The sequence below is a fragment of the Lagenorhynchus albirostris genome, chromosome 4 (genome assembly GCF_949774975.1).
Source record: "Lagenorhynchus albirostris chromosome 4, mLagAlb1.1, whole genome shotgun sequence".
Lineage (NCBI taxonomy): Eukaryota > Metazoa > Chordata > Mammalia > Artiodactyla > Delphinidae > Lagenorhynchus > Lagenorhynchus albirostris.
In genome coordinates this window covers 87,420,165-87,433,053 of record NC_083098.1, presented here as the reverse complement: position 1 = coordinate 87,433,053, position 12,889 = coordinate 87,420,165, and the positions used below count along the sequence as shown (strand labels likewise).

At 37.5% G+C, this 12,889-nt stretch overlaps 1 protein-coding gene across 4 annotated transcripts in view; it reads right to left on the bottom strand.

Annotated features, from left to right (window-relative positions):
* Window positions 1–12,889, bottom strand: part of ARAP2 (ArfGAP with RhoGAP domain, ankyrin repeat and PH domain 2) — a 199,385-nt gene that overhangs the window by 129,648 nt on the left and 56,848 nt on the right. For all 4 annotated transcript variants that reach the window (XM_060148378.1, XM_060148380.1, XM_060148377.1 and 1 more), the window contains one exon: window positions 8,237–8,357. In XM_060148378.1, the coding sequence (XP_060004361.1) occupies window positions 8,237–8,357 (121 nt within the window). The remainder of the gene's footprint in view (window positions 1–8,236; window positions 8,358–12,889) is intronic.

Below are 12,889 nucleotides of genomic sequence, written 5' to 3'. Positions count from 1 at the left end.
TGAGGAACCTCCATACTGTTTTACATACTGTCTACACCAACTTACATTCCCACCAACAGTGTAGAAGGGTGCCCTTTTCTCCACACCCTCTCCAGCACTTGTTATCTATAGACTTTTTAATGATGGCCATTCTGACCAATGTGAGGTGTACCTCATTATAGTTTTGACTTGCATTTCTCTAATAATTAGTGACGTTGAACATCTTTTCATGTGCCTACTGGCCATCTGTATGTCTTCTTTGGAAAAATGTCTATTAAGGTCTTCTGCCCATTTTTTGAACGGGTTGTTTGTTTTTTGTTGTTGAGTTGTATCGGCTGTTTGTGTATTTTGGAGATTAAGCCTTTGTTGGTCGCATCATTTGCAAATATTTTCTCCCGTTCTGTAGGGGTTTTTTTTGGTTTGGTTTGGTTTGTTTCTTTGTTTGTTTTATGGTTTCCTTTGCCATGCTTGCAGGTTTGATTAGGTGCCATTTGCTTATTTTTGTTTTTATTTCTATTGCCTTGGGAGACTGACCTAAGAAAACATTGGTACAATTTATGTCAGAGAATGTTTTGCTTATGTTCTCTTCTAGGAGTTTTATGGTGTCATGCCTTATGTTTAAGTCTTTAAGCCATTTCGAGTTTATTTTTGGACCACTCAGAATTCGTAAGCCTTCTAACTATGAGAACTGCCCACTGAAAATGTGATATCACCTGTTTTTTAAAGTAACACAACACCTGTGTGACTACAGGTGCCAAGGGCATACAGACTAACTGAAGGATTAGCTGTTACAACCCTCTGAGCAATTCTAGCAATTCTGCTTGGGGACAAAAGGAATCAGATTAAATTTTCTAGTTGAGGAAGAGAATTTTAAAGATGTTATTATTTCAATAAAATTAACTTTCAAGTAAGAAAATGACAATATTTTCACAAGGAAATCCAGGGGAGTTGAAGCCTTAGAAAATTTGTGGGGAAAAGATGCCAAATTGTAATCCTCTCTTAGCAACACCAGTGGGCAATGCAGCATTTTTGAAATCTTGACACTGGTTTTAAGGGAGACAAAGGGAGCTGTGTATTTAGGTCACTCAGATACTTTTCACCAAAAATGAAGAATTCATCTCTGTTACGATGTCAAACTACTGCCCCCTTCTGCTCTAAACTTTGATTTTGCTTCTTGATTAGATTGAAGCAAAGTTTAATTAGGCTTAAAGTTCATTAAGTCAAGTTTTTCATAAGCCACTATGGTTGATTTCTCAGTGTCCACCAAATAAAAAATAATCAACCATTTGTATACATAGAAGGAGGAATAAAAAAAACCTTAATAAAATACATATAGTATCTTGTTGAAGGTTCCATACCAAATATATAGACACGTGCCATTTACATATATACACATATACACATACATACACACACACACACCCTTATACACTTATCTTTAAAAATGTGAGTTGTTACTATGTAAAAATGACTTTCAATGAAAACAGCATATTCATTAATTCTATGTTGACAGTCTCAGTTTTCACTGAAGCAGTATTTTCATGGTTTCAAAAATTAAACACCTAATACTTATTTAACAAACAATAATTCATACTAAGGTTCATAAAGTTTTTTTTTGTTTAATAGATCTTTATTGGAGTATAATTGCTTCACAATACTGTGTTAGTTTCTGTTGTACACCAAAGTGAATCAGCCATATGCATACATATGTCCCCGTATCTCCTCCCACTTGAGCCTCCCTCTTATCCTCCCTATCCCACCCCTCTAGGTCACCACAAAGCACTGACCCGACCTTCCTGCGCTATGCTTCTGCTTCCCACCAGCCAACTATTTTACATTCAGTAGTGTATATATGTTGATGCTACTCTCACTTCGCCCCAGCTTCACCCTCCCACCCCATGTCATCAAGTCCATTCTCTATGTCTACCTCTTTATTCCTTCCCTGCAACTAGGTTCATCAGTACCATTTTTTTTCATAGATTCCATATATATGTGTTAGCATATGGTATTTGTTGTTCTCTTTCTGACTTACTTCACTCTGTATGACAGACTGTAGGTACTTCCACCTCACTACAAATAACTCAATTTCATTTCTTTTTATGGCTGAGTAATATTCCATTGTATATATGTGCCACATCTTCCTTATCCATTCATCTGTCAGTGGACACTTAGGTTGCTTCCACATCCTGGCTATTGTAAATAGTGCTGCAATGAACACTGTGGTATGTGTCTCTTTTTGAATTATGGTTTTCTCAGGGCATATGCCTAGTAGTGGGATTACTGGGTCATATGGTAGTTCTATTTTTAGTTTTTTAAGGAAACTCCATACTGTTTTCCATGGTGGTTGCATCAATTTACATTTCCACCAACAGTGCAGGGGGGTTTCCTTTCCAACACACCCTTTCTAGTATTTATTGTTTCTAGATTTTCTGATGATGGCCATTCTCACCATCATGAGGTGATACCTCATTGTAGTTTTGATTTGCATTTCTCGAATAATTAGTGATGTTGAGCATCTTTTCATGTGCCTCTTGGCCATCTGTATGTCTTCCTTGGTGAAATGTCTTTAGGTCTTCTGCCCATTTTTTAACTGGATTGTTTGTTCTTTTGCTATTGAGCTCCATGAGCTATTTGTATATTTTGGAGATTAATCCTTTGTCTGTTGATTTGTTTGCAAATAGTTTCTCGAATTCTGAGGGGTGCCTTTTTGTCTTGTTTATGGTTTCTTTGCTGTGCAAAAGCTTTTAAGTTTAATTAGGTCCCATTTGTTTATTTTTGTTTTTATTTCCATTTCTCTAGGAGGTGGGTAAAAAAAGATCTTGCTGTGGTTTATGTCAAAGAGTGTTTTTCCTATGTTTTCCTCTAAGACTTTTATAGTGTCTGGTCTTATATTTAGGTCTTTAATACACTTGGAGTTTATTTTTGTGTATGGTGTTAGGTAGTGTTCTAATTTCATTCTTTTACATGTAGCTGTCCAGTTTTCCCAGCACCATTTATTGAAGAGGCTGTCTTTTCTCCACTGTATGTTCTATCCTCCTTTGTTGTAAATTTGGTGACAATATGTGCGTGGATTTATCTCTGGGCAGTCTATCCTGTACCATTGATCTATATTTCTGTTTTTGTGCCAGTACCATACTGTCTGGATTACTGTAGCTTTGAGGTGCAGTTTGAAGTTGGGGAGCCTGATTCCTCCAACTCCATTTTTCTTTTTCAGGATTGCTTTGGTTATTCGGGGTCTTTTGTGTTTCCATATGAATTGCAAAATTTTTTGTTCTAATTCTGTGAAGAATGCCATTGGTAGTTTGACAGGGATTGTATTGAATCTGTAGATCGCTTTGGGTAGTATAGTCATTTCACAATATTGATTCTTCCAATCCAAGAACATGGTATATTTCTTCATCTGTTTATGTCATCTTTGATTTCTTTCATCAGTATTTTATAATTTTCTGAGTACAAGACTTTTGTCTCCTTAGGGAGGTTTATTCCTAGGTATTTTTTTCTTTTTGTTGTAGTGGTAAACAGGAGTGTGTCCTTGATTTCTCTTTCTGATTTTTCATTGTTGGTGTAGAGGAATGACAGAGATTTCTGTGCATTAATTTTATATCCTGCAACCTTACCAAATTCATTGATTAGTTAGAGTAGTTTTCTGGTGGCATCTTTAGGATTTTCTATGCATAGTATCATGTCATCTGCAAACAGTGATAGTTTTCTTTTCCAATTTGTATTCCTTTTATTTCTTTTTCTTCTCTGATTGTCGTGGCTAGGACTTCCAAAACTATGTTGAATAACAGTGGCGAGAGTGGACATCCTTGTCCTTTTCCTGACCTTAGTGGAAATGTTTTCAGTTTTTCACCACTGTGTATGTTGCTTGCTATGGGTTTGTCATATATGGTCTTTATTATGTGGAGGTAGGTTCCCTCTATGCCCCCTTTCTGAAGAGTTTTCATCCATCATAAATGGGTATTGAATTTTGTCAGAAGCTTTTTCTGCATCTATTGGGATGATCATATGGTATTTACTCCTTAATTTGTTAATGTGGTGTATCACAATGTTTGATTTGCATATATTGAAGAATGCTTGCATCCCTGGGATAAATCCCACTTGATCATGGTGTATGATCCTTTTAATGTACTGTTGGATTCTGTTTGCTAGTATTTTGTTCAGAATTTTTGCATCTATGTTCATCAGTGATATTGGTCTATAATTTTCTTTTTTTGTGAGACCTTTTTCTGGTTTTGTATCAGGGTGATGGTGGCTTCGTAGAATGAATTTGGGATTGTTTCTCCCTCTGCAATTTTTTGGAAGAGTTTGAGAAGGACTGGTGTTAGTTGTTCTCTAAATGTTTCATAGAATTCGCCTGTGAAGCCCTCTGGTCCTGGACTTTTGTTTGTTGGAAGATTTTTAATTACGGTTTCACTTTCATTGTGATAGGTCTGTTTATATTTTCTAATTCTTTCTGGTTCGGTCTTGGAAAATTGTACCTTTCTAAGAATTTGTCCGTTTCTTCACGGTTGTCCATTTTATTGCCATGTAGTTGTTTGCAGTATTCTCTTATAATCCTTTGTATTTCTGCAGTGTCAGTTGTGATTTCTCCTTTTTCATTTCTAATTTTATTGATTTGTGTCCTCTCCTATTTTTTCTTGATGAGTCTGTGCAAGGGTTTATTAATTTCATTTATCTTCTCAAAGAACCAGCTTTTAGTTTTATTGATCTTTGCTCTTGTTTTCTTCATTTCTATTTCATTTATTTCTGCTCTGATCTTCATGATTTCTTTCCTTCTACTGACTTTGGGTTTTCTTTGTTCTTTTTTCTCTAGCTGTTTTAAGGGTTAGATTGTTTATTTGAGATTTTTCTTCTTTCTTCAGGTGAGATTGAATTGCTATAAACTTCCCTCTTAGAACTGCTTTTGCTGCATACCATAGGTTTTGGGTTGTTGTATTTTCATTGTCATTTGTTCCTATGTTCTTTTTTGTTTGTTTTTTTGCGGTATGTGGGCCTCTCACTGTTGTGACCTCTCCCGCTGCGGAGCACAGGCTCTGGATGCACAGGTTCAGTGGCCATGGCTCACAGACCCAGCCGCTCCGCGGAATGTGGGATCTTCCCGGACCGGGGCACGAACCCATGTCCCCTGCATCGGCAGGCAGACTCTCAACCACTGCGCCACCAGGGAAGCCCCCTATGTATTTTTTAACTTCTTCTTTGATTTCTTCAGTGATCTCTTCATTATTTAGTAGTGCACTGTTTAGCCTCCACATATTTATGTTTTTTAGTTTTTTTCCTGTAATTGATCTCCAGTCTCATAGCGTGGTCAGAAAAGATGCTTGATACAATTTCAATTATCTTAAATTTTCCAAGGCTTTATTTGTGACACAAGATGTGATCTATCCTGGAGACTGTTCCATGTGCACTTGAGAAGAAAGTGTATTCTGCTGCTTTTGGGTGGAATTTTCTATAAATATCAATTAAATCTATGTGGTGTATTGTATCATTTAAAGCTTGTGTTTCCTTATTTATTTTCTGTTTTGATGATCTGTCCATTGGTATAAGTGGCGTGTTAAAGTCCCCTACTATTATTGTGTTACTGTCGATTTCTCCTTTCATGGTTGTTAGCATTTGCCTTATGTATTGAGGTGCTCCTATGTTGGGTGCACAAACATTTATAATTGTTATATCTTCTTCTTGGATTGATCCTTTGATCATTATGTAGTGTCCTTCCTTATCCCTTCTAACAGTCTTTATTTTAAAGTCTATTTTATAGGACACAAGTATTGCTACTCCAGCTTTCTTTTGATTTCCATTTGCATTGAATATCTTTTCCCATCCCTTCACTTTTAGTGTGTATGTGTCCCTAGGTCTGAAGTGGGTCTCCCCGGGATCGAGTGGACCAGGCGATCGCCCTTGGCTCCTCTCTCGCTCCTCCCGGAAGGCCCCTCCTGCCTGCCTCTCCTGCTCTCCCCAGCCTCAGGGGTGCCGATCCTGTCTGGCCTCCACTTCTCCTCCCCCCTCACTCACCCCACATCCTACCAGTTCACTTGGCGGTTCCTCCCATCTCCTTGGGCATCAGGGTCCCCTACCAGCGGCTGGCAGGCGCCCTAGTTGTGGGGAGATGCTAACTCCATGTCTTCCCACACTGCTATCTTGATTCCACCCCCTCCATATACTAAGTTTACATCATAAAGATGAACTATATACCGGGGAGGGACTTACTGGTCCATTGTAAACATGTAACTTTTAAACATGTGTGGGTTGATACATTTTCTTTAAATAAAATGTGTCTGTTTAATTTGTAACCGCCACAAGTAAATATGGCTAAACAGATTTTCACACAAGTCGAAGCTTTATTATGTCTAGCCTAAAATGCAGACTCTGTGGCATATGTGAATTTCCCTATGAGAAGCCAACGGGAAGAGGATAAGCACCTCAAAAAACAGGCAGTCAGCTCGGGCAGTGGAGACCAGAGCATAAGGACTGACCATTCTGATAGCCAGTCGAGAGGAGCAATGCCATGTGTTTTAAGAAAATACAGAAAAAGAGAAACTGTGATTTCAAAAAAGAGTCTCATATCGAGTATCACAACTGTGGATAATTTTCTGAATTTCAGGCATTTGAGTCATAATACATATGTCAATATCAAATACTCTAGGACAGGGGCTGGCAAACTTTTCTATAAAGGGTCAGAGAGCAAATATCCCAGGCTTTCCTGGCCATACAGTCTGCAGCAACTACTCAGCACTGCCACTAAGGCACAGAAGCAGCCATAAGGCAACATAAATGAATGAGAGTGGCTGGGGTCTAATAAGATTGTACTTATGAAAACAAGCAGTGGGCCAGATTCAGGTTACAGGCCAGTTTACCAACCCCAGCTCTAGGCTACAGTTCTTGACATTTGTTTTTAAATAGCAAGTCAAGTGAGAAACACTGCTGACGTTACACCTGGGCAGTATATACATAGGTACGTTTCACACTATGAGACTTACACTTACTGTAGGCAGTGCACTTTGATATTCCTTATTCTGCTGTATTTTATATTTGTTTGGTTTTTGTTTTGTGGGACTTTGGGGGAACCATCAGAAACCACTACGCTGATCTCACAAATTGACAATGAGTGACTCACAGTTTGAAAAAATTTGCTGCAGTGTGAGCAGCAGTTGGGACTTATCCATTTACTGACTATCCCAAGTAATAATGGAAACTTTTCAGTGACATACAGTATTTATTGAGTGCTTTCCATGTGCCAAGCATTGGCATATGTTCTAGGAATCCAGCAATTAAAAAAAAAAATTGCCCCATAATTTCTAATACTGTTGTAGTTTATAAAAGGTAAATACTTACACGTGTAAAATAGGATAATAACTGTACTACCTACAAACCTCATGAGACTATTGGGAAAATGAAGCGTTTAGCAAATATCACATATTCAGTAATTTTTCCATACCACTATTATTCAAATAATTAAGTACCAAGAAGTACTTTTTAAAATCAAGTTATCATCTCTACTAAAATAAAAGATGCTTTAAGTGAAAATTCTAATTCTTTAGTTAATGAAGATGGCCTTATTTACATTATTTAAAAGTAGTACTGATACATTGAGAGTCAATCGAAGTTACAACAGAGAATTTTAATTTGCCTGTCTCTCCCTTCCCCATCTCCCCAACCCCAGAAAAAACAGTCAGAGAAGATTTACAGGTTTAGACTCCATCCACAAACCATGTGCCATCTTTAGATCAATTTTCACCATCAAGTGACCCACAGCAGATGATACAGGTGAAAAAAACTCAAGAAATATAAAAGATACTCCAAAATCTATCTTAAAATGATTGTCATGCCTGTTTGATCGTAAAAATAGGCCATACATAAACTTCATAAAACCAATGTTTTAATTGTTAGAAAAATTATTTTTCCACATTGAATAACTATTTTGCATTATCAACAACTAAAAGTGAGCTCCATAAAAGCAGAGATTTTTATCTACTTTTCTTCACTGCTATATACCCCAAATTTAGAAGAGGGCTTGGCACTTAGTAGATTCGCACTAAATATTTGTTGCATGAAAGAACAGTGAACAAACAACAATGACTTGTCAATGTGTTTATGTTTTAATATAATGGCATTCAAAAAATTAATATAAAATGTAAATCATTTAAAAGTAACATATTTAAAGATCGTCTGACATTTCTAGCTTAACTGATTTATTAAATCTTATGATTGGTCAGAAATTAATGTCTCTCTTTTTATAGGGATAAAGAAAGAATCTTACCTTCTTTTTCTACTCTAAAAACAAAAGTTCTTTGTGTTGTAACAACTTCAAATTTGTTGTCTCCTTGAACTCGTACCGTAGATATAGCAGAAAGGGGAATTATTCCTTTTGAATACTTCTCCTGTATTGGTTAGAGAAAAAGATCCATAAAGAAGAAATATTAAAATAAAATTCCCTTTATCAAAAATAGAATGGCAAGATATTTACAAGTGCTTCTCTTTCATAATTTCAATCTAAAATTTTAAAATCACATATAAATAGCATATATCCTTATATACACTTAAGTCCCCAGAAAGGAAAATATTAAGTGCCCCTTCCAAGTGAGATGTCTTTTCACTTTTCTCTTCATCTGCAATTAAGAGACAATGACTCACATACAAACAACATAGCAGACCAGCAATACATAGTTACAAAAACAGCGGTATGTTCTTTGAAACAATCTGGTCAAAATGATTTTATGGTGTTTGCAGGCATCTGCTGGCCATCACAGGTACTGTAACTACACCAATTCAAAACTACTGCTACATATTGTGAACAAGAATATTATCTAAGAAACCAGACTGTTGGATTGTATCAATTAATCCATATTACTCAATGCTCTGGTAATGAAGATCTTAATCTCCACTGCATCACTTTTTATTCTCCAGTGACTGAAGAGTGAAAAAACACGGATTCGGCTCTTTGCAACTGGCATATACCTATTACAATTTTGCTCAAGAAAGTCATTCTTAAGACTCTTGACAATTTTCTCCGTCTGCATTTTCCTGGACCCTCCTAAAACAATTGGCATAATCATCGCCCCCATAATTTCAACTATTTACTAAGAGTGTAACATTTACTGGGCCCTGTGTTGGAAAGAAAATTCCAACAGTATTTATATGTTCAAGTGGCCTCAAAATGAAAAACCAACTAACCAAATGAGAAAAAAGTTTAAAAAGAGTACAAGACATGGGAAGTAAGAGTACGAAGATGAGAGTTCTCAATTCTGCTTACAGAAGGTCAGAGGTATTTTCACAGAAATAGTGACATTTGAACCTGACTTTAAGAAACCTTAAGTTAACCAAATAGATAAGTGAGGGGGCAGGGGGTATCCTGGCCAGAAAGACTGAATAACAGAGGTGTAAAGTAGAGAAGTAAGAGGAGCTGCAGTGTCGAGTCAAAAGAGATGAGGCTGAAAACATAAATCAAGGCCACATCATGAAAGGTCTTAGTGTCAAAAGAGTTTAGACACGACTTCATGGGGTTTCTTCTACAATTCCTTTCCATCATCCATGGAACCATCACTTTTGACCCGGGTCCCAAGTATCTGAAACAACTGGTTAGGAGAAGAATGCACTAAACCACTCCATGCAGATCACAAGGGTCAAGTTCACATTCCTCCCAGCGGCAAACTCCAGCCATACAATAGCAGATGGTAAAAGACAGTTACTGCGAGCAACATGGCCGTCTACTGGGAAGTTTCTCCTCTGCCAGTTGAAGAGATACACTATACTCTCATGGTATTCCCTCTTAGTTATTTGACAGTTTCTTCTACTCTAACTCCCATTCCTGCCTTTATGTATCCCTCAAAATCCTATCCATTCTTTAATGCCATCTTCAATAACAACACCAGGAAGGCTTTCCTTTATCCTCTCAAGCAGCCAAAATCAAGTAAGATACTTGAACTGTGACTTAGGAAGATGAGGGGGCAACTTCCTGGAAAAAGGGGAGGGAGGTCAAAGAATAAGTACTAACAAAATAACTTTTTCTCCTCCTTATTTTCCGTGTTTTTGGTTTTATCTTCTGTCCCTAAGGAAAAAAAAAATACCTTCTTACTATTTCAGCTACCAAATTTATGTGGAGAATTCTAAAATCTGTCCCTTCCTCCCTTCCTTGTCCATTTTCATCAACTGCACTCCCGTATTTTGAATCATCAATGGGACGTATAACTGTCCCATAAGCACCTCAAACTTTTAAACTGAATTACCTCCTGGAAACATACCCTTCCTCTATATCTGTCCATAAAAATATCATTCTTCTGGTCAGTCTTCAATAGAGTAGCCTTTGACTTGTACTTCTCTTTTGTACCCACATAACCTGGGACTCTTCTGGCATCTACATGGTCAACTTGCTCCCTACCAGTTCCTGATTCTTTCTAGTCACATTAGCTTTACTGAAGTTCCATGAATACATTGTGGTTCTGCTCAGTCCAGTGACTCTACCTACTCTGTTCTGCAAGGAACCATTTTTCATACTCATTTTCACATACTTACTGCCTCTACATCTTTCCTATTTCAGCATGAATATATGCTCTGAAGAAAGCCCTCTAACCAGTCTCTTCTCTCAGGCCCCTCATCCTCACCCAGCCAGATAACCCTAATTTAACAGTAACCTGTACTTTCCTCTATAGCAATTACTAATTCTAATTTAAATGATAATTCTTTATATTTACTGTGGGATCATCTGATCAGTACAGTCTTTCCAAACTGACTGTGCATCTTACATCTATTTTCTCCATTACCTTTCACATAATCAGTATTGCTTATTTTCTGAATGAACGAATCCTATGTCCAATCAATCACAATTATACAAACTCCGACAGCTCATTTTTAGTATTTTTCGAAATTCATTTTTTTAAACACCTCCACTGGCCTATACAGCCTACACCCTGATAAATTAATGCCTGATTTACTGCGCACTCTCCTGATTTGCCTCCCTACTTTCAGCTTGTTTTCCCTCTCACTTTTCCTGCATATTATTGTTCAAATGTCATAGTTGGAGAGAATAAAGGAAACATTCATGGAGGAGGAGAACAGGATGGGTCTTAAAGTTTGCACAGGATTTTCATGGATGGTAATGGCTAATGAGAGTCAGAGGGAAGAGCAAAACCACGGAGGTGAAAATACAGGAAAAGACACACAAGTTCTCCACAGTTGTACCAAGACACTGTTGATAAAGGTCACTGCAAAGAAACACGTGACATGATTGGCTTAACAAAGAAAACCCAATAAATGCAAGTGGGTTATAATGGCAATATTAGACCAGGAAGTGCTCTAGGAATTGACAGGAGGGAGAGAATGTCTCCCCATTGTCAGGCAACCTGAGAGATTCAAAGGGGCACAGCACCTTTGGGGACAGTGATACAGTCCCTCTGGCTGTAAGTTTGTAGTGGCTGAGTCCAGACGGTGAAAAATCCAGAATATCCAGAAACATTTATTTACACTTTATCCCCCAGGTGATCCACTGTCAAACTGTAGTTTGCCTAAGAATTAGAGGAGCTTACAAAAATACATCTCTAGTGAGATAATTAACTATATGTTGAATAAAACGTTACCATTTTTCAGTAGAGGAAAAAATGAAGCAGCATTGTAGAGAAAGACACAGGAATTTTAAAAAGGAGATTTTCCTTCTAGATCTCTTCAAAGAGATAAAAAAAAAATTCCTTAAAAACATAACAACTCACCAACATGCCTACAATAATGATGCTGTTTAACGTTAGTACTTATGGAAGAGTAATAGAAAAATAAATTCCCCAGAAGTGATAAAAATGTACTTAAGAAGCGAAATACTACGCTACTTTAACCTCAGGAAGTTGTAATTTCTCTAATGGCTCACCTATAAGCTTTTCTGAGATTCTAAGATAAATCTCAAAATTTTTAACACTGTAGAGTTGATTTTACATTTCCATTCTAACACACAATGAAGACAAAACAGGAAAAGAAAAAAAAAACTAACTAAATGACACTAGGCTCAAAATGACTGCATTTTTCAGCGTGTGAAATTTTCCTTAAGGAAAGCAATTCTAAAGCATCCCTTGAGCCTATAATAAACAGATATCTAGGTCAAGTTTGCCATTTATCTACCACTTTCAGGCAATGAAATGACCACAGGGCAATTCTGCCCCCAGCTGAGTGAGAACAGGGGTGAGTGAGATCTCTTGGCAGGTGACCAGATATCAAGGCTGTTGGGATGATGCCATTTTCAGTAATACAATGAAAAGGCCTTGCTGAGACATGATTGAGCAGCACTGAGGAAAGCAGAAGAAAACTAGGGGAACAGGCAACTCTGCAAACTACCTCCTGAAAGCCCAACCACAGGCTTCTCAAGTGCACATTTAAACACTGGAAGACACAACTCCTTGGTGCACAGGACCACAAAAACTGCACACCCAGCTGAGATAGAAGCTATGGCCATACTTATGCTCTCTGTTCACTGGCCTTGAAATCCCCTCTTCCCAGTCCACCAATCCATCCCTTTTGCCAGAAGGGTCACAACAGAAACCACGTCTCCTTTTAGGAAACACCCATCCTAGTGTTTTGGGGTTTTTTGGCCAACATGAAACCACTCATCTGAGTACTAAAGGAACGAAATGCCATAGGAAACAACAATTTGAATTTTTTTAAAAATTTTAATGTCAAGGTAAAGAATTTGTAATAATTCATCTTAACAAACTTTTTATCTCAATTTAAAACCAAGGCTGCATCGTTTTTATTGCATCAGGGTGGATGGGTGCTCAGCTCCTCACTACAGTTGAGATGAGCTTTCAAAGGACAAAGAGAGTGAGTCTGGTTGGACAGAGACACTAGAAATTCTCTCTCCTGAATGATAATGATATCAACAACAACAGAGCCTGATGGCATAGAATAGTTTTCTTCCTCATTTCAAGCAAACCAG